Source organism: Vigna radiata, unplaced genomic scaffold, assembly GCF_000741045.1.
Source record: "Vigna radiata var. radiata cultivar VC1973A unplaced genomic scaffold, Vradiata_ver6 scaffold_234, whole genome shotgun sequence".
Taxonomy (NCBI): Eukaryota; Viridiplantae; Streptophyta; class Magnoliopsida; order Fabales; family Fabaceae; genus Vigna; species Vigna radiata.
In genome coordinates this window covers 280,553-305,900 of record NW_014543117.1, presented here as the reverse complement: position 1 = coordinate 305,900, position 25,348 = coordinate 280,553, and the positions used below count along the sequence as shown (strand labels likewise).

Below are 25,348 nucleotides of genomic sequence, written 5' to 3'. Positions count from 1 at the left end.
TTCTTTCATTTTAGTTCTGTTGATATTGACCGTGAGGTCAATGAACTGTATTCCAGACCGTTCGGTCTATTTTGTAAACATTGTATTCTATATTAGTGATTGTACAGTTTAAACTTCAAGTATATTTCATACTCTTATGCTTATTCTTCACTGTTCTCACTTATTATTCATGCTAACTCCTAAAAATGAAGTGTAACTTCTGTTATATATTTATTGGGGTGTTACAAAATCCTTGTTTGCAATATATTAGAAAATAAATAATCTTTTGATAATTCATAATTATGATATTAATATTAACCGATAGAATATAAATTATAAGTAATTGAGTAAATTATAATAATTTTGTTAAAAAATACAATGTTAAAAAGTTATTGGTCAGACTAGTAAAAATAATGAACAAAATTGTTTTATTTGTATAAATAGGAAATGCATTATTTATATAAAATTCGCACTTAGATAATACAATTATCTTACTTTAAAGTATTACTTTGTTGCCTTAATTATATGTACTGTTATTTTCATAACTAACCATAACTGAGGATAAAGATAATGGGAAAAAATGGTTACAAAATGTCAGTATCATAAAAGATTTTAGGTTAAATACTTTTTTTTGTCCCAGTTTTGGTTACGAATATTCAAACTGGTCCCCATTTTATTTTTTCTGTTCAATGTAGTCTTAAAAAACGTAATTATGTTCAATTTAATCCTTTTTATGTTCAATGTAGTCCTAAAGAACGTAATTTGTGTTCAATTTAGTCTTTTTTACAAACTCCGTGAACCACAAACAAGGACTAAATTGAACACAAATTACGTTCTTTTGGACTACATTAAACAGAAAAAGGACTAAATTGAACATAATTACGTTTTTTAGGACTATATTGAACAGAAAAATAACATGGGGACCATTTCGAATATTCGTAACCAAAACTAAGACAAAAAAAAATGTATTTTACCAAGATTTTATTAAAATGTAATGAGTTTCAAAAAATGCTTTTATGAATGGGATTTTCTAGTTTTGAATTTTAATAGAATTACAAAATATAAAACATACAATTTGAAAGTATTTTATGGACTTACAAGGATTTAAATGATTTGGTACATTTAAGAGAAATAAATTCTAGCTACTATATGTTTGTATCTTTTTGTAAGGAAATGCGTATTTAAAAATTATCTTATTTTATATAAATTATGTGGATCAAACTTGTATTAAGGATGGTGAACCATCTAATATACAAATAATATTTAATACTAAAGTACTAGATCATTATTTATTAATTAAGAATAGACTTTTACAAATAAGAGACTTACATATATAAACAGAACAATAAGAGAATTAGTAAACATATGACATTAACCAATAAGAAGATTTATTGTAAATCATTTCTTAAAAATATATTATTGTAGATAATTTCTTATTCTATTTCTCTTTTTGATAAAGAAAGATCAAAGAAATAAAGGTAACTTTGTGATCCAATGATCTATTTTATCATACTGTACGTACAAATCTTAGGTATTGTTTCTATTTATAAATTGAATTTATTATTATATGTATTATATATATTTTTTCCATTATGTTTTAATACTTCCTTCTTTTTTATTAAAATTTTCTGTTTTAATGATAATTTAACTAGTTAATTATTTGTAAGAAATGTATTTTAAACTTAACTTAATTTACAAAACTGACTTATAAAATAAAGGGTTAAATATGTCTTTAGTGTCTATATTTTGAGACGATTTTGGGTTTAGTTTCTCTTTCAAACTAAGGTACAATTTAGTCTTTCAACCTTAGAAAACTCTGGTTTTAGTCTTTTTTACCAAATTTTTTTAATTTTATTTTATAAACAATCCAAATGCTATAATGAAACGTGTTTGAAACAACAAATAAAATTAAAAAAATTTGATAAAAAAGACTAAAATCAGAGTTTTCTAAAGTTGAAGGACTGAATTGTACTTTAGTTTAAAAGAGAGACTAAGACCAAAATCATCCTAAAGTATAAAAATTAAAAATATATTTAACCCTAAAATAAAATTTGTGCATAATAACAATAAATATAATAAACAATAAAATTCGCATAGATTTTTTATTGATGATTCACGTGTCATGTAAAAAAATATACTTTAAACTCATCTTAATTTAAAAATTAGATTAGTGAGGTTTATCAATTTATATATATTAAATTGATCTTATTTAAAATTAATGTGAAACTTCTACATATTATAAACTAATATAGTCTGTGTAAACTATATTAATAAAATTTGATAATTATATGACTAGATGAAAATATATAGAAAGACGTAACAATATAATATATAAAAGTAACAATATATATAACATATAAAATTTGATAAAAAGAAAAACAATTTTTTCATTTATACAATCATACACAATAACAACAATAAATTAGAAATTTATTGATAATGACCTAAAAAATATTATAAATCGTAAGGACGTAAAAAATATTTAATATTAAAAGTTATCTTTGTAAATTGAGCTTGAGTATTTTGTTATTAAAATATAAAATTTACAAATAAAAAACTTATTTGGTTGAATTAAAAACTATCGTTTTTTTTTTACTATATTCACTTTAAGATTTTGATTAGTTTATACATATCTTTTTGAAGGTCGCACTCTACCATAAGAGTTTCAATATAAAATATAAAAATTTTGTATATTATAATTTTGTAAAAGTGAATTTATTTTTTTGTCCTTTTTGAGTTATTTTTAGGAAATTTACATGTGTTGTAGATAATTTCATGTAACAAAAAAATTCATCTGAGAGTAAAAGTTATAGGAATTCAATTAAGATAAAGTTTGATCCAAGTAAGGGATGTTAGTGGTTTTTTTTTTTCAAGTTAGATAATTTGTTAGTAAGGAGTGACATAGTCACTAAAGTTAACAAAATTGATAAATATATGTAGTTAGTTATGACAAGATTACTGGGAATTAGTTAATTATAAATATTTTCATTTGAATTATCGATTATGTACTTATTGAAATTAGAATGATTATATGTTAAAATATATTTTGTTGTCTGAGTAGTACTATTTGTGATATAAATGTTTCATTATGAGATATGTTAAAATATATTTTGTTGTCTGAGTAGTACTATTTGTGATATAAATGTTTCATTATGAGATGTGGATAAGGATTTTTGAATGATGAATGAAAGAATGATTGATAATATGGTTTTGAGTTGATGTCATTGGACAATTTTGATATATCATGTTAGCCAATTTATTCAATTTGAAGATATTTTTGAACTAAATGATAGTACTTTTAACACGAGAAAGAGGTAGGATTTCCTAAATAGATTCATTTGATGATATGATATATGTGAGTTTTCTTTAATTTTATACACTCATTGAGGTGAGCCAACCATTTATTGAATGAAAAATCAAAATTTAAAATTCAGAGAGCCCAAGTCCTTTAACTAACTAACCAAGCCTTATAAACAAGGCTTTTAGGGTTTGGATATTTAGGTGAGTAAATCACTTATTGAATGAAATTCATTTAAATGAAATTAAAAGAGCTCAAGGTGGTTGAGGTGTCGGTCAAGTTTGGTCTTTTTAGAGAAATTACTTTGTTTGACATCTTCCAATACGTGCTCGCTTGGTGAATTAATATCCTTGCTAAGCAAAATTTGAGATATTGAAATCCATATAGTTTAGAGGAGATTGGTCATTGGGCTAGTCAAGTGATCACTAGGTGAATATATCTCTAAAAATATCTCGCTGAGTGAGTGTAGATGCTCATTATGTGAGTCTGAGTCTGAAAAACTCTTAACTTTGTCACACTTGAAAAGTTTATGTGTTTGCTGAGTGAGAGGGGAAAAATTTAAAAATAAAAATAAATGATTCTGAAGTTTTAAAATAAAACGTGTAAATATGTGATTAAGTAAAGTCAAGATGTAGCCAAAATTTACTATACGAGGTGTGTGAGGTATAGTAGAGCCTAAGTGTTAGTTAAAATCTACTATTAATGTTTGTGAGACCAAGTAAAGCCTAAATATACCTCTAAAGATATCTTGTTGAGTGAGTGTGGATGCTTATTATATGATCCTAAGTCTGAAAAACTCTTAACTTTGTCGCACTTGAAAAGTTTGTGTTTACTAAGCAAGAGAGGAAGATTTTAAAAATAAAAATAAATGATTCTAAAGTTTTAAAATAAAAGGTATGGACACGTGACTAAGTAAAGTCAAGATATTAGCCAAAATTTATTATTTGAAGTGTGTGAGGTATAGTAAAGTCTAAATATTAATTAAAATATACTATTAATGTTTGTGAGACCAAATAAAGGCCTAAGTACTAACCATAATCTAATATGAAATGTTAACTTTTTATATATGTTTCTTTGTAAATGTCATTATTTCAAAAAAGGATATACTATATTAAGTAGTTTTAAGAGGTGTAATAAATGAGAATTATGAAAAATAAGTTTTCTTAACTTTATTAATATTAGATTTACTTAAAAAAAATATTATATTGTGAAAGTTGACAAATACTCCTATAATTTAGAGAAACAATACAAAAAAAGAATTCTATCTCGTAAGTAAAAAGAATTTACCATATTAAAAATATAAATCTTAAGAGATAACTATACATACAAAATCTCTTAATTTAATTTAATACACTAAGTCTTTAAAAATAGAGTCAAAGTATGTATGATAATATAATATTGATAATTAATAATATGAGAATAAACTACATGAACTATTAAATATAAATACGTAATTTAGATTATTATTATTATTACATAATAAATATATGTAACATAATTTAATTAAAATAAAATGTATCATATTTTATAAATCATTAGCTTATTAGTGCATCTTGATATAAATAGTATAATAAAACTCTAAAGTAGAGATATTATAATTTGAATTAGAACTTTTTTTTTCAAGAATTCTCAAGTCTTAGATTTTTTTCTATTGAAAGGTCGTATTTAATAAAACAAACTTACTGTTGTTTTCATTGTAAAAGTTGTAAACACTTGGTAGTAGTAATTTAACACCTATTTTTCTTTTCCAGAAACAATCAATTGACAACTATATTTAACAATAAAATATTTAATACAAAATAAAGGAGAATGGTTATAAGATGGCTGTAAACCTATCTGGATAGATGTTGGATGCTTCCAAGATTTGAGTGATTGTTGCTAAATTTTGGAGAAAGATCCTCTTCACATATATTTCTTAGTTTTTAATACATTTCTTTAACTATTACTTTATATCAACCACATATTCAAAATCTAGTTTAATATGCAACTTCATTTTCGTTAAAGAATAATATTTTACTCAATGCTACCAGGTGTATAGAAAAACAGTCAAAAAAGGTATCAATTCAGGTGAAGGTTAATAATAACAACGAAAAGAAAATTTTAATACTTACTCACAACCCAACAACACACATGACAGAGAGAATCAAAAAGCAATATAGAGAGAGCGGCATAGCGCTTTGTCCAGCGCGTGCTTTCACATTGCGCTTTTCTAACTGAGCCGTTAAATAAACGGTTTAAGCAGTCCCCGTTCTCCGCCGTAACGCGGGCGCCGCCACCGCTAGCCACCTGTACACGTCCTAACCGGTTCATTGGGTCACCCTATAAACTTTTCCAAAAAAGCAGAATATACGTAATAAAAATATATTTTACATAAAAAATTAGAAAAACCAAAAAGGCAATAAAATAAATTCTAGAGAGAGAAAGACACAACACCTTCGACTCAACCCCAAAGAAAGTGTTTGAATTTATTTATTTATTTTAATTTCTTTTCCTTTTTCGGCTTTGGGGCTGCGAGTGTGTGTTTTTCGTTATTGTTGTAGCTGTGGTTTCGATAGTGTGAGTCCACCGCTTCTTTCGTTTATTTTCTGAGTTTCAACTTTCAACGCAGAAGAGAGAGAAAGAAGAGAGAGAGAGAGAAAATCTAGAGACTGTTTTCCTTTTGCTGGTTACTGTTTCTGAAATTTTCTTGTTTCGGATTTTCGTCTTCGAATTGGAGAATCGTCCGAGCCGAGGCGTGTCTATTGCGAACATTGATTTTGTTGGCTTATTTCTTCGTTGTGCGTGCTATTGAAGTTAGCAAGTTCGTTTGAGGCGTTCGGATTCTGCGTAGCGAATTCAAATGTTGGTTCGAAGTTTGATTTCGCCGGAATTTTAGCTCCGATCTTTTGAAATTGCTCGAATCTTAGGGTTGAAGCAATGGATGTCGATTCCTCGATGGTGCCGGAGACCGATCACGATCCGGCTGTGCAGAACCACGCCGCCGCTGCTCCGCCGTCGGCCGAGACGGAGGGGGAGCAGCTAGAGGAGCCTCCGTCGTCTGGAGGCGGATCTCCGGCGCCTGCTGCGGTGCCGCAAAGTCCGTCCGGTGGACCAAGGTTGGCGCCAACTTATACTGTAGTGAATGCAATTTTGGAGAAGAAAGAGGACGGACCGGGGCCGAGGTGCGGCCATACGTTGACGGCGGTGGCGGCGGTCGGAGAGGAGGGGACGCCGGGGTACATTGGCCCTAGGCTGATTTTGTTCGGCGGTGCCACTGCTCTTGAAGGAAATTCTGCGGCTTCAGGGACTCCTTCATCTGCTGGAAATGCTGGCATACGTATGTATTTAATAATTATACCGTGGTTTCATTTTCCCCAACATATGTTATGAAGTTAATATAACATTCCTCCGAATTTTGTGGTTGAGAATTGAGTTTTGGTATTGTTAAGGCTTTGCATGCTCGATGTGTTTCGAAGTAAAACCGTTGTAGAGTCTTCTTTAGATTTTCTTTACCCCTTTTAATTGAGTTATCTTCAATTGGATTTACTTTTCTCGTTGGCATTTGTTGTTCTTTTGCTCTCATGATCAAACCACCTCAGTTTAGTTTATATTGTTTTCTATATATTAAGTGAAACTCCTACTTCTTTGCAAATATTTCATTCCCTATCTTAGGGAAAAAAAAATGAGTTTGTGCGATGCAATTAAATGGAATGAATTGAATTATTTATATCACATTTTTTTTTTCTGTTTTGTGGTTGTTTGTCATAAAAAAATATTTAAATACTTTCCATAAATCTTACTTGTTTTCCTATTTTTGAGAACAATAAGTAAAGGAGAAATATGTCGTAGGGAACACTTAGTTCTGTTCTGTTCCACTTCATAGCATTTGCATTCACCCAAAAAAGATTGTCAAGAGTTATTGCTCCTAGCAGATAAGCTCTCTTAGGTGGAAGGCCATGGATGGTTTTAATAGCTAACTATTAACTTTACACAGAGCCCCCCTCAAACTCAAGGAGAAGATTTGTCAGAAGAGAAATTCTTCACATTGAGTTTGCCATGTACTAAACAAATCGAGTTCAAGATAGTGGTTTGGTCAAAACATCTGCTCACTGATCATGGGCATACCTAAACCAGCAATTTCATAAACATAGCCTTTAATTATAAGAAGATACACTTCCGTGGATTTAGACTCTAGTTTTGTAGCACACATTGCAGTACACAATTGCCGTGCGTAAGATTTAGTTTGCAGACCAAAATATTCATGAATTCTGTCCCAAACTTCATGATAATGATTTGCACCAAGCACTCGCAACAGAATAGACTTTGAGAGTGTAGATTGAAGCCACACAAGTAAAGTCTGATCCTGAACTTCCCAAGCTTCATATTCAAGATTAGCAATATCAAGTGTTGTATCATATTCGGTGAGAAACCTAGAAGGAATAACTGGATTTACAATGAAATGATGCAGTTTGTGAGGGTTAATCATTGGTTCAACGTACCGCCTCCAGTGAAGATAATTTGTATTATCCAATTTCTCAGCAATGGAAGTAGGAAAATTTAGTGAAGCAAAAGTAGAAGCCATAACTTCAGCAGAAGAAGCATGGAGTGAGAAATTAGATGACGAAACCTGAATGAACAATTCATTGAACAAAACTAAAGATCCGTGACAAAAATGTGAGAGATGAAAGTCGTGAGCTAGAAACAGAGAGAAAAGAGGTGCAAATTGGAGTTAACCTGCGAATTGAACCACTAACAAGAGGCGTGAACCAGAGTGGAACAAAACTTCAATCACAACTTGAATTAACCATGAAATTAATCGGGAGACAATTGCACTGATTAAAATCCTCAAAATGACAAAATCACCATGAACAAACAAGTGAAGCGGTGGATAACAAAGCATCATTGCAATTAAGAAACATTTTGATGAACATCACGAGCTTAGCTCGAAGGGAAAGATGCATTTCACCAATTAAATCATGTGTTAAGAAGTGGACTTTAAACTTAACTGAACCTAACAAAATCGGCTTGTAAGGTGAGGTTTTGGTCTTATCTCTAGTTAATGTGGGACTTCCAACACCCCCCTCACGCCAAGGCATATACATCTCGTGCCTGGAACTAGACATTAAAGGGTGGTACGATAGCGGTTCGATAACGGGTAGAATGATATGTCCAACAAACATAAGTCTCGTTAGGATAGACTCTAATCCATGATTCTGATTGTAAAGTGAGATTTGCATTCACATATATACTATAAATTGGTCTTATCTTTAGATCTGGGACTTCCAACATCGTGAACTAGGTGAAGCGGAAGCAGATTTGAGGAGTGTGGATCGATGGAGAAGAAGTTGTAGATATTGTGTTGATAACTAGAATGAGATAAAAATGAGTAGTTCATGAAAATAATAACCGATTATTGTTTCCATACCCCATATTGTGCTTTTATTCATTTGAATTACCAAATAGCTTTTGTTCCTCAAATCTCCAAATTATTCATCCTAGTAGGAAACTGTTCAGAACAATATGTATTATTTGTGGTGCATATGAATGTTGCTAAAACAATCTTTCTTTCACCCCAACATTCTTGATTGTTTAGGAATTTCCTACATCTGCATATGTTCTTCCTAAGAGGAGTGGTACAAGACAAGCAATAATTTATATAGATTTATGAATGTTTCCCTTTTAAGAAAAGTTAATTTTGATTGGATTAGGGGAGCTTCTTATGTGAATAAAATAGCATTTATCATATCTTTAGCAATTGAGTGCTATAATGTGTTTTCTTAAAATTTACCGTGGTATATGATTTGCTTTTCAGGTTTAGCTGGTGCCACAGCTGATGTCCACTGTTATGATGTCTTGACTAATAAGTGGTCTAGGTGAGCTTAACCAAGTCATTGTTTCTGGCCTCCTTTAAAACTTAATTAGTGTTTTTATAGACTTACCTGCTTTACATCAGAGCTTGATAAGGGAAATATCATGCAGGTTAACTCCCTTTGGAGAACCTCCGACTCCAAGGGCTGCACATGTGGCCACTGCTGTGGGAACTATGGTGGTTATTCAGGTAACATGGAAAGCATACCTTGTTATTTCTGAACTTATTCCTTTTCTTTAAATGATTACCTTGCTTCATTAGTGAATATTGTCATGTTACACAGGGTGGCATTGGTCCTGCTGGTTTGTCCGCTGAGGACCTTCATGTTCTTGATCTAACTCAGCAATGGCCACGCTGGCATAGGTTTGGATTGTAAACTGTGTTGTTTCCCTTAACAACTTAATGTTACCAATGTTATTTATCTAATCTAGGGTTCTGAATTTCATGTAGAGTGTCTGTTCAGGGCCCTGGACCTGGGCCACGTTATGGACATGTAATGGCTTTGGTGGGGACGAGGTATCTAATGGCAATTGGAGGCAATGATGGTAACTATTCAAATGCCACTCCTTTTGTAATGTGTGCCTTTGTTGTTTTTGTGAGTGAAAATTGAAAGGGTGTCACACTTCTTGGTCTTTGCTTTCCAGGAAAGAGACCTTTGGCGGATGTATGGGCCTTGGACACAGCTGCCAAGCCTTATGAATGGCGCAAGTTAGAGCCAGAAGGAGAGGGACCACCTCCATGCATGTGTGCTTCTGCCTCCATGAATTCTACTTGTTTTGACTGATGTTTTGTTGTCCCTATCTGCATAATGATTTTAAATTCTTACGAACACCAAATAGGGTTTGTGTACCTTTTAGTAATTGACATCGTGAAATAAGTTCTGAAGACTGTCTTCTCTAGTCAAACTGTTTAGTGGCTAAATCAAACAATCTATTCCAGTTTGCTTTTATATTAATTGATTTAATGATGGTTTTATAGATTTATTTGTGGTTAAATTGGTTTAACATTCATAGTTTTTTTTTTTTTTTTTTCATATTTTCATGTCAAGTCTTGGATCTGATAGTTTTCACCTTGCTCTTTTCTTTAAATGAATTTTTTCTATATTTATACAGAAGTTAATGAAAGTTGAATTGTCAGAAATATTCAGTAGTCTTTCCATGTAGCAATAATCTCCACTTGTTTATTATTACTTTGTAAAGTTGGACTGTGATGTTATGTTGTGTTTGCTTGAATCTTCACTCCTTGTGTGAACGATGTGGTTATGAAGTAGGCTCACATTCCTCTTCTAGTTGGTTTTATGTACAAAATCTATAGTTAAACTGCAACTCAAGTAGGGTTTGAATTGAACCTTTATCTTAATTTGGTAGTTTTGAATAGCTTTAGTATTACTGTTTTCTGGAACAAAGTTATCTCATTATTGCTTTCTTTTCATCAGTACAAGAGAATACTTTAATATCTTACCGTAAAACATGTAAACAAATGTAGACTTATCATGTATTTATGAAGTTGGCTATTGTTTAGTGCAACTTGTCATGATGTGATTTTCGTATTCCCATTTAATCATGACTAGGTATGCAACTGCAAGTGCACGCTCAGATGGACTTCTTCTGCTCTGTGGAGGAAGAGATGCCAATAGTGTAGTGAGTTATCCATTCATTCTTTTGATTCATGCGACTTCTCGTTTTTAATTTCTAGTATTTCCACTTTCCTTTATATAGGGTTGAGTTTGCTTTTTTAAAACGTGTTTTTTTTATTAAAATAAGCAGATTTTTTTTTTTTTACTTTTTTATGTTTTATCTAATTTGTTTATTTTAAAAATAAATCAGTTTTCTGCTTTTAAAGTAGTAAATCATATCTGCATATTAAATAAGTGATTTCTTTTTAAATTGTTGATTTCAGAAACACTTATTTTAAGTTTAATGAAACTGATCTGTAATAGAACAAAATCTGTTAATAGTTAATTGAATGTTTTTCATATTGATGTTTGAATTTAAATGATGGGAAACATTCATAAACTACTGGAGTCCTTTGAGTTATTAAGTGTTCAAGTTCCAGCTTGCTTACCTGATTGTAAATTTCAATTATTTAAGATGGCATTCATAGTTGCGATCATTTTATGTTTGAGTTCAAATGTTGGCAGCCAATTGCTCCTATCATTGTTGCTTTGTGTTTTGGGCATATCCTTATTTAGACCGACTTTGACTGAATTCCTATTCAATGACAATTATTTGTTGTGGCTGAACTATTTCTTCCTATACTTTTCTGAGAATATTTCTTTATCACTTGTGTATGCAGCCATTGGCAAGTGCATATGGACTTGCTAAGCATAGAGATGGTCGTTGGGAATGGGCAATTGCCCCAGGTGTCTCACCATCATCAAGATACCAGCATGCAGCGGTTTGATTCAGTCTATATTATTTTATTCTCATTTTTCTTCATTGAATACACATTCAGGGGTCATGCTTAATCCAATGATAATAGGTATTTGTCAATGCAAGGCTCCATGTGTCTGGTGGAGCCCTTGGTGGAGGAAGGATGGTCGAAGACTCATCAAGTGTTGCAGGTGCTGATCATGGTGTTACTTAAATTTTTCGTTTGTTCACTGTTGCTCTGCTTTTTTCGATATTACATGGATTGTGTGTTAGTGGACTATTTATTTTTTTTGTACTAGGAGGCAACTTTTGGCATTATTCTAATTGAAGCTGTACTTTTTATCCTTTTCCTGTTTGTAGTATTGGACACTGCTGCTGGTGTTTGGTGTGATACGAAATCTGTTGTTACCAGTCCAAGAACTGGTAGATACAGTGCTGATGCAGCAGGAGGGGATGCTGCAGTTGAGTTGACTCGGCGTTGTAGGCATGCAGCTGCAGCAGTTGGTGACTTAATTTTTATTTATGGTGGTTTACGTGGTGGTAAGATACAGATATAACTTTGAGTGGGTTTATCCTACTGAATTTTATTTCCTATTTGATTTGTATCATATGACATTTTTATCACTTCACCAGAAAGAAATTTGATATTTTTATCAACCTAGTTATGACTATACAAATTTGTGATCCTGCATACAATACTGCATGAGATTCTTTTTCTGTTATCTTTGGTTTACATGTTCTTTTATCTAATAAAAGTAGGTATGAGAAAATTCCCATAATCTGAATTGCTGGATATTTTCTTCTCAGATGAAAAACAAACCGCTTGTGATCTAGGATTACAGATTAATGACATAATCTGACCATGATAATGTTTTACCTAGTTTTTTTGGCTTTCCTTTTCTATAGGAGAAATTGGGCAAAAGTCATTTGAAGAAAAACTCAAAATTAGAGATCTTAAATTTTTATGGAAAAAAGAGGAGGGAGTAACTTTTGGAAAAAAAAAAAAAAAAAACTAACTGAAAGAGTAAAAATAATTCTTACACCTTAGCCTTACTCCTCTCATCAAGAATTAGCCAAGGAAGGACAACATAAAACTTAGTGTTACAAGCTTTCAAGTTAAAGATTTAAAAAATGACTATTATTTCATAAAGCTCTCGTGAAGTTATTAAGCTTTAACTTTAAGTTGCTTTGGAGCCATGAAAAAAGTGGGGCCAAACATAGCCTAAGATTTCTTTTATCAACTTTCTCTAACTACGAAAGTGATTTTCCTTTTGATCAAGTGGATAAAAGTTTTCCCCCAATTACTACTGTTCATGAAAATGGTCCTTCAATCCATGTTCATCTTGCAATCTGAAATGTATACTCTGAAGTATTTACTAGCTTTATGTTTGTCGTAATTGTTTTTAGTAAATATATACTTTAAGTTTTACTGTATGATAATTTAATCATGTTATTAATTTATTACTTCAAGGCTGGACTGACTGTAATGTGTTATGTTTATACTTCAGGAGTCTTGCTAGATGACCTACTTGTTGCTGAAGATCTTGCAGCTGCTGAAACAACAACTGCTGCATCACATGCTGCTGCAGCTGCAGCTGCATCTAATGTACAAGCTGCACGCTTACCTGGACGGTATGGATTTGTTGATGATAGAACGAGGCAAGCAGTTCCTGAGGCAGCTGCTGATGGTTCTGTTGTTTTGGGAAATCCTGTTGCACCCCCAATGAATGGTGACATTTATACTGATATCAGCACTGAAAATGCCATGCTTCAGGGACCTCGGTACAATAGCTGTTTTCATTTTATTGGGCAAAGTATTTAATGTTACTTGTTTGGCTTCATTCATCTAAAGGACTTTGAACAGGCGAACTGCTAAAGGTGTGGAGTATCTGGTTGAAGCATCAGCTGCAGAAGCTGAAGCTATCAGTGCAGCACTGGCTGCTGCCAAGGCACGGCAGGAGAATGGAGAGGCTGAAGTGCCTGACAGAGACCGTGGGGCAGAGGCTACCCCTAGTGGGAAACAAGCATCTTCCTTGATCAAGCCTGATTCTGCAGGCTCAAATAACGTTACCCCTGGTGGAGTTCGGTTGCATCACAGAGCTGTGCGTGATATATTTTCATTAACAGGGAAAAGTATTATGCATACGAGTTTACTTCAAATATTTAGGCACATTTTTTTGTTGTGTTGAATTTTCTCCAGGTGGTTGTTGCTGCAGAGACTGGTGGTGCATTAGGTGGTATGGTTAGGCAGCTTTCTATTGATCAATTTGAAAATGAGGGCAGGCGGGTTAGTTACGGGACTCCAGAAAGTGCAACTGCTGCCAGGAAGTTATTAGATCGGCAGATGTCTATCAATAGTGTACCGAAAAAGGTACAGATTCATCTCTACAACAAGTTATCAAATGAACACAAAATAATTTTGTCATATTAACAATATTAGAAAAGTACTTTGTAATTTGTCACTTGGTTGGTCATGTTTATTAATCTTTCATTCATTTACATTGCTTAGTCAGCATTGCAGTTTTTGGATTATTGTTTTTAGGGGTTTTCTGTTTATGTTTACATTTATATTCTGTTTTGTTGGACTGCGAAGCATGCTTGCTTGAGCTTGTATTCAGATTCAGAATTGTTTCTAATGAATTTTCCTCACTTTTACAGGTCATTGCACACCTCTTAAAGCCTCGTGGATGGAAGCCACCAGTACGGCGGCAGTTTTTTTTGGATTGTAATGAAATTGCTGATCTTTGTGACAGTGCTGAGCGGATATTCTCTGGTGAACCAAGTGTTTTACAACTTAGGGCACCTATTAAAATATTTGGTGATCTACATGGACAATTTGGTGATCTCATGCGCCTTTTTGACGAGTATGGTGCACCATCAACTGCTGGTGACATTGCGTAAGTTTCATAGCTTCCATTAATGGTTATATATGAATAACCGGTACGGTTATAGTGTGCATCTCGGTGCTAGTGGCAGATCCGTGTACTTAGATGAGGGTGGGCAGTTGCACCCTTTCTTTTATTCAATGACAATTAAATAAGTTAAATTTTCATGTTTTGCAACTTGCTCCTTGGGTTCGCCACTGATAGTGACAAGATTCATTTGGCTGGCTAATCTAGGTCAACAGGGCAGTTATTGTATTTGGGCATGTTTGTTGATGTAAAAGATGTTCAATCAAAACCACAACCAGCTTTCTATATTTAACACCATTGTTTTTGTAGTTTGTTTTCACTCGGTGCTTTGTTTAGATCTTTGAGCAACTTTTACATTATATAGATGTCTCATTTGATTTTCTATTCTTTTTTTTTCTTCCTCCAATTACTTCATTCAAATCTACCAGAATTGTGGTTCTTGGTGGGGCACAATAATTTGTCTTGCATACCTAGTTAGCAGAAAAAGGCATGATTCACATCACATATTCCCCTGCTGCAATGATATAAAACCAATGTAGAAGGCTTCTTGTTATGTGAAGTTATGGGGGAAGGCATTGTGTTGTACATGAAAATATGGAAGAAGGTTGTTTCAGGATTCGAAACTATGACCAACCGGTCACCAAAACCCAACATTACTACAATTATATAATGCATTTTTCTAGATCTTATTTCAATTTATTTTTGTATATAAATTACTCCAGCTTACTACATTGTATGTTTTAATGGAAACTAACAAGAAAATTGTTGTCTATGTGAGTTTACTGTGACAAATGGAACAGATATGGAGGGGAAATAATATAAAACTATTTTTAATAGTGAAAGGTTTTAAATGGGGCTGCACTAGAATCAAATCAATTGCACAACTAGTGTGATTTGGATCTAGGAAAATTTTCCTGGTCATGTACACGAGCAATAATTGTAGTTCGCCCAGAGCTTGTAATTGTCTTTTCAGGGACACAAGTTTAGTATAAATACAGGAGTTAGATTATTTATAGAACAATATTTAATCTCATTAGTATAATTTTTTTCTTTTATATCTAATCTTACTCAATATAACATTAGCAGGGCTATTATAATACTTGGCGTTTGATTTTCTCTATTGCTAATATTGTATAAATGACTATCAGATATATCGATTATCTATTCCTGGGAGATTATGTTGATCGTGGACAGCACAGCTTGGAAACTATAACCCTTCTTCTTGCTTTAAAGGTAGTATTAGGTTGTCTTTCTCTGTTTTTTTTTTTTGTGAAGTTTGATGACCTCATATTTATGCATAGTTTTGTGAATATAGGTTGAGTATCCCAACAATGTTCATCTAATACGTGGAAATCATGAAGCTGCAGATATTAATGCACTCTTTGGTTTCCGAATTGAGTGCATAGAGAGGATGGTAAGGAATTTAATGTATAAGAATTATGTCTTGTTTATATTGAGTTCATCAACAATCATGTTTGTTGATCAGGGTGAGAGAGACGGAATTTGGACCTGGCATCGGATAAACAAGCTGTTTAATTGGCTTCCTCTAGCAGCCTTAATTGAGAAAAAAATTATTTGCATGCATGGTGGTATTGGTCGTTCAATAAATCATGTAGAGCAGATTGAAAACATTCAGCGTCCAATTCCCATGGAAGCGGGATCAATTGTGCTTATGGATCTATTGTGGTTAGTGCATGTGTGCTATTGCATGTTTGTGACTGTGCTTCGCTTTTCTGGTTGATAACATCATGAATTGTATCCAGGTCTGATCCGACAGAAAATGACAGCGTGGAGGGACTGCGGCCGAATGCTAGAGGTCCTGGATTAGTTACTTTTGGGGTGAGTGCTCCTTACCTGTTTGTCATTCTAGAAATAGTTTTTCAATTTTCTTCTGTAATTTGGTTGTTTCTGTTTTTGTAGATGATATAAAAAAGTGTTAATAGAAAGTAATATCATAATAACTTTTTATGTAATAGAATTTGATAATTCTAGAAACCCTTGGCAAGAAATTTATAACGAATGCCGACACTTAGTATTTTCCACATGGCCTTGTTGAATGGCTATCGTACTTTTTGGCTTAGCTGATATTCTTCTTGAATATCTGCTGTTGTGATTATTTAATTGTGATTTGTTACTTCAGCCTGATCGGGTGATGGAATTTTGCAACAACAATGATCTTCAACTGATTGTTCGTGCACATGAATGTGTGATGGATGGGTTTGAGCGTTTTGCCCAGGGACATTTGATCACGCTTTTTTCAGCTACAAATTATTGTGGTATGTTATTGACTTCTGTATTACACTTTATTACTCCATTGATCATGTTCCCTTCTAAATTTGGCACTGTTTGCTCCAAAAGGTACTGCAAATAATGCCGGGGCAATATTAGTTTTGGGTAGAGACCTTGTCGTGGTTCCTAAACTGATTCATCCATTGCCACCTGCAATTTCCTCACCCGAAACGTCACCAGAACGTCACATTGAAGATACATGGATGCAGGTACACTCTCAAATGTTTCTCATTAAATAGTTGTGCTGTGTTGCAGATAATTAATTATTAATAATTTTGAGCTGATGTTATTTCACAGTATTCTGGTGCTTTTATTGTAAAATAAACACATGTTCATTGATGATGTATACAGGAGTTGAATGCTAATAGGCCACCAACACCAACTAGAGGCCGCCCCCCAGTAACGAATGACCGAGGTTCGCTGGCTTGGATATAATGATCGATCAGTAAAGAATGTCCAGAATATTTATGCCCTACTGGCTCGTGCGAATCAGCCTTGTTTTTAGTGTTTTGTAAATAGCATGATGCCATTTACGGGAGTCTCTGAACCTGTGAACTTAATCCCCGCAGAGAAGTTTTGGTTCTCACTACTCCGTCAGCAGGCCTTGATAAGATACACGTTCGGTATGCAAGGTTCGCAATCCTCAGTTCCCCCACCCGTTTGTAAATTGAGCAATAGGTTACGAGATCAAGTTATGGTTCTGTCATGGAGGCTATTTTTGTCTTCAATTCTTACATATTTTTTTACTGCCCTTAGGCTATATTGTTGAGGTTTTGTTCATCAAGAGGACAGGAGGGTTTTATTTTTTTAATGTGATGGTGAGATATATATATATCAGAAATCTTCTTTGGAGGTTCATGTATCATAGGTGTTGCTCTGTATTTTTCATCTTTGTACAATTAATTTTTGCGTGGAACCATATTGTCCAACGAAGAATGTGAATTTTGATAATAGATTTTGTGCTTTTAACCTCTTTCTTTACAGTTGTTCTTTTGATACTTAACTATTGCGGCGCCTAGTTGCCATATGAACGAGTTTTCAACTTACAATTGACAGTTGTTTATCCATACATGATACAAAAAAATAAAAAAATCTTAAATAATTGTATTGTCACTTAAGTCTTTCATCAAACTGCCTGCTGCATACGTGGATTTGTCAAATCAAATTCTCCATAAACATTTCAATTCTTCAGTGCGGATGACCACTACTCACAAGTTTCTTTTTCAAATTTAATAACTCCTATGTGTCAGTATTGGTAAGTAACGTCCTAGCATCCCACCAAAAAGGTCGCTGGAGGTCTACATTCCATTAACATAAATCTTTATACAGGTATCAATCAAACCGATACATAAGATAGCCCTGCTTGAATGAGTTCTCTCCAATTCCTTGGTTTAATTGATAGCTGTCATCATCTTCTAACAAATGGAAGAATCCATACCCCTAACCTCTTTTTACAGGCCTTTGAACGTAGGATTTGTTGGGGTCCTCGGTCTTAAGCTTCGGAGGGCGAATTTCCCCTTTCTTATTCTGCAAACATACAAAATGGTACATACTTAGAGTAGTTAATCTTAACTCCAAGGTACATGTCAGACGGAATAGTTATGATATATCTCACCTTCTTTCCACCCTTCATAAAATCTCTCCAACTGGATACCTGATGATGAATTGCATTAATTCATATGTTTTTTATAAGAAAAAAAGTACGGCATGCCAAGAAAAATCAGTTTATTTTTTAAAAAGATGACGAAAAAGCAAGATAATGTTTAAACAGCTTCCGGGCAAGTCGGCAGGTCGAGGCTTAAAATGCAAGAATTAAAAAAGGAAACCTTGTATCTATGCATCACTTCCCCCAGCTAGTGGAGAGACTGCTTGTGACTAAAATTAGTAATCGCTGCTACGTCATATTTAACTATTTTCTACTGTCCCCAACGATGGTGTTTCTTCTGTTAAAAAATTCTTCATAAATATCACATTACTTTACCATTTCCTAATATGCTGACATACTGGCACTTTACATACAAGTAAATTACAGAAAACCAGAAGTATATGCAGAACATGAACAGAATATTGCCAAATTCTGGAATACTTTATAGCTTCTGCGTAGATTTCAAAGGAACACATCAGAAAAATGCTTTAGCCAAAGGTTTGATGCATAAAATGAAGTATAAAGATGAAGTCATAGAAAACTAACCCTCTTCTCTCGTGTTCCTTCCCATTCCTCCTCGTGTTCACGCTTTCTTTTCCACATTTCCTTTTGTTCCTCTTCATCCTTTTTCAATCTGCCTTCCTCCTCAGATATCTAAATAATATTAAATAACTTAAAAGGAATAAATTATCTCCAATTGAATCCGCTGACTTGTTACTGCATTTTCAAAGACATGAAAATTTGGAAAGTGATGATTAGAGCATACCCTCATTTGCATTTTTCTTCTTCTCCATTCTTGTTCTGTTAATAGTTCACGAACTTTGACTTTGAGCTCCTGCTGGAATTCCTCTGACTGTTCATATTGTTTATCATATTTTCCCTGCAAAAAAATAAAATGAGTTTTTTAAAAAGCAAGGGTATAATGTCTTTTAACAAATAGTAATAGACTAAGTTTCCAATATCAAAATCTGGTAATCATAGCATTGAGTGTGTAATCAGATCATTAGATCACTAGGGAGACACAAACAGACACACACCACCAATACGCAACACACTTTCACAGTGGGAGACTATTCTAAAATTCTAGGTTGCAAACTCTGGTGTGAAAAATCTTAAAATTGCAAAAGAACCCTAGTAAATTATACATACCTCTTCTACCAGAGACTTGATTTTTGAAGCTGTATCTTTCTTGAGCTGTTTCTTCCTCTTTGCTCTAAGTTCTTCTGCAGTTCATATAAATGAAAAAAAAAAAGATAATTCTTTTCTTTATATGTAGCTAGCTTTCCATGAATAAGCATTTCTTCTACGGAGTGACCGCATAAAAAGAAAACACAACAAAAAGAAAGCTCAATCCCAAGTCACAAGTTTGGGTTTTGCAATGATAAAGATAGTACACCAGATATCACAATGTTTCAGAACATGCTACAAAGCTGATTGGAAATATGAAGCACCTTTGAGACACATATTAAGAACTAGATGCCGATCACAAAAAGGCAAAAGTAAAACTAACCTTTGGCTGAATTAACTTGGCTAAGAAGGTAATCCCTTTCATTTTGATCCAGTAATAACTGTTGAGCTTTTGCTAACGCTGCATTCATTCAAGTAAATACCACAGTAAACATTTAACAAAAAAAATGCAATCTGCCGTTTTTCTGAACCCTATAGCTGAAAAACTACTTCTTTAAGATCATTACGATTGAAATCAAATACAAAATACAAAATCAAAATTGATCACACAAGGAATTAACAAAAAGGATCCAGCTTTCAACTCTCCAATATTGTAGTTGTAACCATTAAAGGGGTAGATACCGAACCAAATAGCAGTTGAATGATACATAAAATACCAATGGTAGTAGGTTAAGCTGAGGTAGATACAGAAGATAATTCAAAGTAAATAATACCAATATTTACTAGGAAAAAAAGTTCAAGTATAAGAGTATGTTGAAAGAAATGTTTATAGATTCACAGTAGTATGTATGTCTCCTGAAGCTATATCAAAGTAACTGAAAAAAATGATGAATTCATACGGCACACCACTGTTACTTGAAATTTTGAAGCCAAGGAAAGAAGTAACCTCTCCCAATATGTCAAAGCTTTTGGTCAATAATTATTCTAAAAGTAACATTACAAGTCTTGGGTTGGGACTCAAGCTATTGTCCCTAAATAAGTTATGTCTTTGATTGAAGTGGTTTGTAGAACTCTCCTATGGCTTTACCAGTTTATGATGTATGATCACAGCAATAGCTTTCAGGACTCTCGATAGTTAATAAAAAATGTTCTAAACAATAAAGTAACAAAACATAGTTCTATTTGAAATGACTGGGGCACAACTCAACCCCAAAAGCTAGTTCAAGAGACAAAAGATGCTTAGTCTAATGCAAAGGCTATTTTTTCGATATTCCTAGTTTGTGTGGGACATCTTAACACAACTCAGACACCACTGGACATCTACATGTGGCTCAATATCAAGATTGATATGCTCCGATACCATACTAGACATAAGCTAGGCCTGACCAAAGAAGCTAGTCACGGGATGAGGAAAGTCTGTCTTATAAGGACTACGATGGTCATGCTCATAGAAAATATGGGACAATTAGCACGTTCAAAGAAAGATAAACAAGTAAAGCTATCATAAAACATGTATTCATGTACCTCCAAAAGCCTCCTTTGCTTGTGGATGCTTACATTTGTCAGGGTGAACCATCAATGATAACTACATAAGATTCGCAAAAGTATGTTACGAGAGAAGCCAGCAGAAGGGTTGAAACAGTCCTTGGTACGAGGAAGACATTACCTTGCGGTACTGTTTTTTCACATCATCAATTGATGAATCAAATGATAGGTTTAGATATTCAAATGGATTCAGCTTAAAACAAGAGAGAATCCTGTGTAGAAAATAAAACCCAGAGAATGTTGATTAGAAAGTTGAAACAATAACAAAATTTCTTGTTTTCAACATAAATATGTGGTAATAACGATTAAGAACCAAGACTATCTTTAAAATTGCAAATTGAAAAATATTTTTGTTTAAAATTCACAACTACACAAGCTTGCCCCCTTTTTACAGCCATTGTTCATCATTAATGAACTATCAATTACTGATTTCAGCTCCATCCCAAGGCCTGACTGCATGTATGTTACATCTTCCCTCAAAGATAATACTCAATTTATTCCAGTCAGTAACGAGCACAACACATACCATGCTAGCATTACACTTCAAATAATTCTCTCAAGTTGCAATCAAGGGCCAATCATACACTAATGCGAATGAATTTGTTTCTTCCCGAAAAAAAAAACACATTATTGCAACGTTGTTCAGTTCCTGCTGATACTAAAATTCGCCAGTTTTACGAAAAAATATGACAAAAATATCGCATCTACGAAAAACTGAAATTAAAAAATGAAAGCAAAATAAAATGTCGATCACATATCTCCATCCTCACGCAGACGCATATCACACGTTCCACAAACCAACCGACAGAATTTTTGGATCACGCAAAAATCTCAGCTGGAGAAGCTTCGGCGATCCAAACCAAAAGAATTAGAAAGGAAAACACTCCAAAAACCACAACATAAATTCTCCAACAGATACAAAAATTAAACAGAAACGACTATCCGGAAACCCTAATCATAACCTAACCTAAACATATAACAGCACACGCATACATGCAACAAATTACACGAAATAAATAGACATTTGCAGAAATTAAATTCGGAAGCAAACAATCACACAGCGAAACATCCGCACAAAAGAGAGAGAGGAAGAGAAGTACCTGAGGACTTCGTTGTCCCTCTCAACTTCGCTAACTTCGGCGAAGAAGTTTTTGAGAAGCAAATCGTCGTTGACGGTAGCCGCTTGGTTTATGTCTCCCATTTTTGCTTCTGTCGAATTCACTATTCAATTCAATTTCAACTTCGAAAACGAGATTCGCCTATCGTAACTTTCAGAATCCTCTCAAACCTCTCTACTCATGAACCACAGTTTTTGACGCCGTTTGTATGGCTTACCATAACATAATATTCTAGAACAGTGTTTGTTTTAATTTCGCTTTATTCCTGAAAAAATAAAAAGGTTTTATTTTCTTATCTTACTTCAACCATCAAACTACGCTTCCTATGTCGTTTCTCGTTAAAGGGGAAGAATAAAGATATTTAAACAATATTTTTTTATAATATTTAAATATTATTTATCTATCATTTTATAATTATTCATAATAATATTTATTATTATTATTATTATTAATTATAAAGTAGTTTTAGATCAACTATAAATAGATAATATTTAAATATTATAAAAAAATATTATCTAATTATTATTATCTAAATCGAAATGTCGTTTTAGGATTGGTTCAAGTTAATATGAAGTGATTATAAAAAGTGATAATATTTTTTTTCTCCTGATTAAATGTATAGAAATACTCACTTTAAATATTTCTTATAAATGTCATTTTTTTTATTCTATTTCCGAAAAAGAAAACACATTAATGGCTGGTGTAATTGTATCTTAAGCAATCATATTAACCCAATTATATTTTTGTGTTGGCAATCATTTGGGTTGTTTAATTTATAAAATTATGAGTGATAATTAATTAGATAGTTTAACTTGGATTAATTCATCAATCCACTTTTGATTAAAAATTTAATAAAATCCGTATAAAGTGTTTGAAGTTTAAAAGTTTTGCTAAGCATTTTTTTTAAGATTTTAGTTCACTTAAAAAAACGAAGAAAATTTATATTCGTTATTAATGTTACTTTGTAACCCTGAACTAGAGAAAAATAAAGTTGTGGGAAAAATTTGTTTTTGAGCCAAAACTTTTTCTTCTTGTACCTCTATAATGTTTAGGTGTACTTTAGCAATTTTTAAAAATCATTTTATCTTTTCTAAAAGCGAGTTTTTAATTATGTGATTTTGAAATCTTTTCTAAAACAAGTTTTTCATAATAAACAAAAACAGATATTATATTTTAAAACAAGTTTTCTAAAACAAATATCTGTTCAGAATAAGTTCTCTCTTTTCTTTTTAACGGTAGCACGTCCAGTAATGGTGAATAGAGTGAGAAGAGTATTTTTAGTATTTTTACTCTTTTATGGAAGTGTAGTAGTTATATTGAGGGTGCAGAAAAGAGAACTCTAAGGGAATGGAATCTAGGCCCATTGAATTTGGGCTGTGAGTTGTTCTTACCTTGAAGAGCATCACTCCCTCTACCACCACACATTCCTTACACCTCTCCAATTTTTTTAATTTCAAAAATATCCATATTTATTTTTCCTTTACCTTTTTTAACCTTTTCTTAAAATCTTAATTTTTTTTTACTTTCTTATTCACTCGGTGGCACACCACACCCCACCCTTACCCCGACACTCTCACTTTCTCTCTTTCACTCTTATTCTCTTCTTCTCTTTTTCCAATTTCTCATCTTCCTTTTCTTCCAATTTATCATGTGTTATTTGATTCGTGGTGGGTTCGTGGTGCTATGGAGTTTGGTGCTTTCTTTGTTATTGTCTTCGATCTAGGTTAGTGATTATATATGTCTCTATTTTGTGTTAAATGAAGAATAAGAGAAACGTCAAAGGCTGCAACGAAGATGAGACATCCGTTGAGCCTTTACCGGATCTCGATGTTCGTGGACGGATCTGAAGATCCGTTGAAGACTTAACGGATGTCTCATATCCGTTGAAGTCTTTCAATATTTTAGGTGTTTTCCTTCGATGAAGATCGAACGGATCTTCCATATCTATTGAGGCCTTAACGTTTCGTTTTCTTGTTTTTTTTAGGTTATTAATTTAATTTTATTTAGGTTGTTAATTCTTTACATTTATTTCAATTTAATATTTTCTATAGTATTATTTATTCAGCTTTCCAATATTTCTTTTATTTATATTTTTACTTTTTAGTTTATAATTTATTGATTTAAAAATTAATTTTTAGATACTTTTAAAATTAAGTAATTATATCTTAATTATAATTATATTTAAAGTAAATTATGTATTTATAATTAAATTAATTTTTTTATTTAATGAAATTAATTATTATTAATTTAATTAAAAATAATTGATTTTGTTTTGAATTGTTTTATTTCTAAAGGAGAACTGGTACAGGGAAAAGAAAATGAATTTGATTTCTATGGAAATAAGGATGCATTCATATATTGGAGGAGAGAATAAAAAGAAGAGGAATTTGATTTCATTGGAATGATTGGAGTGTAGGGGTACATTTATATATTGAGGAGAGTATTAATGAAGTGGTTGAAAGTTAAAAAAAAGTTAAAATTTTTAACTACTACATTGAATATTAGAAAAGAGAAATAGAAAGATGGCATGTGGTGGTGGTGGTAGAGGGAGGAACGCTCCCTCGAAGTATGTTTTCTTTCTTCAGTTTCATTTTGTTTTGGGGATTTCTTCCTGTACTCCATATTTTTGTTTCTGTACCTCCAAAGTTTTAAAATGGCTAAATTAGCCTTTGACCTTGATTAGGGTAAAACCCCTATTTCACACACGCTTTCCCCTTTCCATTTTGTGTCGTACTCAAATCCAGCACCCCTAACTTAAGTTTTCGCGCCCTACGCCTTGTTTCTTCATTATATCATTAAATGATAAAAAAGCTCCGGTGATAATTAATTTTAGAATTAACACAAATAAATTTGTTGGAGATACCGTCAAATTTACGTTATATAATAAAATTTCAAGTTAAATTAGATTTAAAATCAATTTTTAACATACTATCAAAATCATAATTTTGATTTTGTTAAAAGAAAATTGTTTGTTAAATTTATTACACCACTCGTTATTAAAAATTTATTGTTTATTAATTCTATACAAAATCATCCATCAATATAATGTATAATATCAAAAATAAAAATGAATATGTCTTTTAATAAAATTAAGGTTTAAATCTTCCTTTGATCCTCGTATTTGTGTGTCAATCTTAAGTGGGTCATCATTTTTTGTTCAGTCTCAATCGGGTCCATAAACTTGTAAAAATGAGCCAATTAAACCCTCCTGTTA

General features: G+C 32.6%; 2 protein-coding genes across 2 annotated transcripts; one reads left to right on the top strand and one right to left on the bottom strand.

The window, feature by feature from the left end:
- The first annotated feature begins 5,653 nt into the window (after positions 1-5,653).
- On the top strand, positions 5,654-17,651 carry LOC106753129 (serine/threonine-protein phosphatase BSL3). The gene is made up of 21 exons (XM_014634923.2): positions 5,654-6,593; positions 9,069-9,129; positions 9,236-9,314; positions 9,409-9,488; positions 9,576-9,670; positions 9,770-9,869; positions 10,696-10,765; positions 11,421-11,522; positions 11,607-11,688; positions 11,858-12,037; positions 13,006-13,279; positions 13,362-13,599; positions 13,698-13,868; positions 14,156-14,394; positions 15,558-15,642; positions 15,725-15,823; positions 15,896-16,095; positions 16,173-16,248; positions 16,550-16,685; positions 16,768-16,907; positions 17,050-17,651. Exons 1-21 carry the CDS (start codon positions 6,194-6,196, stop codon positions 17,131-17,133), a joined length of 2,991 nt encoding a protein of 996 aa, XP_014490409.1. The 5' UTR covers positions 5,654-6,193; the 3' UTR covers positions 17,134-17,651.
- A 168-nt stretch (positions 17,652-17,819) lies between these two features.
- Positions 17,820-22,347, bottom strand: LOC106753130 (J domain-containing protein spf31). The gene is made up of 9 exons (XM_014634924.2): positions 22,117-22,347; positions 21,138-21,228; positions 20,996-21,056; positions 19,854-19,931; positions 19,493-19,566; positions 19,110-19,223; positions 18,890-18,997; positions 18,314-18,352; positions 17,820-18,225 (listed from the first exon to the last, which is right to left on the bottom strand). The coding sequence occupies exons 1-9, from the start codon at positions 22,215-22,217 to the stop codon at positions 18,139-18,141; spliced, it is 753 nt and encodes a 250-aa protein (XP_014490410.1). The 5' UTR covers positions 22,218-22,347; the 3' UTR covers positions 17,820-18,138.
- Between the last annotated feature and the right edge of the window lie 3,001 nt (positions 22,348-25,348).

What these genes read in the sequence shown, in the direction of transcription:
- LOC106753129 (XM_014634923.2), top strand. Translation starts at nt 6,194, where the DNA reads ATGGATGTCGATTCCTCGATGGTGCCGGAGACCGATCACGATCCGGCT. An exon ending in GAACTATGGTGGTTATTCAG is followed by an intron (nt 9,315 to 9,408) that starts GTAACATGGAAA and finishes CATGTTACACAG; the next exon opens with GGTGGCATTGGTCCTGCTGG. An exon ending in TTCGGTTGCATCACAGAGCT is followed by an intron (nt 13,600 to 13,697) that starts GTGCGTGATATA and finishes AATTTTCTCCAG; the next exon opens with GTGGTTGTTGCTGCAGAGAC.
- LOC106753130 (XM_014634924.2), bottom strand. Translation starts at nt 22,217, where the DNA reads ATGGGAGACATAAACCAAGCGGCTACCGTCAACGACGATTTGCTTCTC. An exon ending in AGGGACAACGAAGTCCTCAG is followed by an intron (nt 21,229 to 22,116) that starts GTACTTCTCTTC and finishes TTTTCTACACAG; the next exon opens with GATTCTCTCTTGTTTTAAGC. An exon ending in GAAGAAAAATGCAAATGAGG is followed by an intron (nt 18,998 to 19,109) that starts GTATGCTCTAAT and finishes AATATTATTTAG; the next exon opens with ATATCTGAGGAGGAAGGCAG.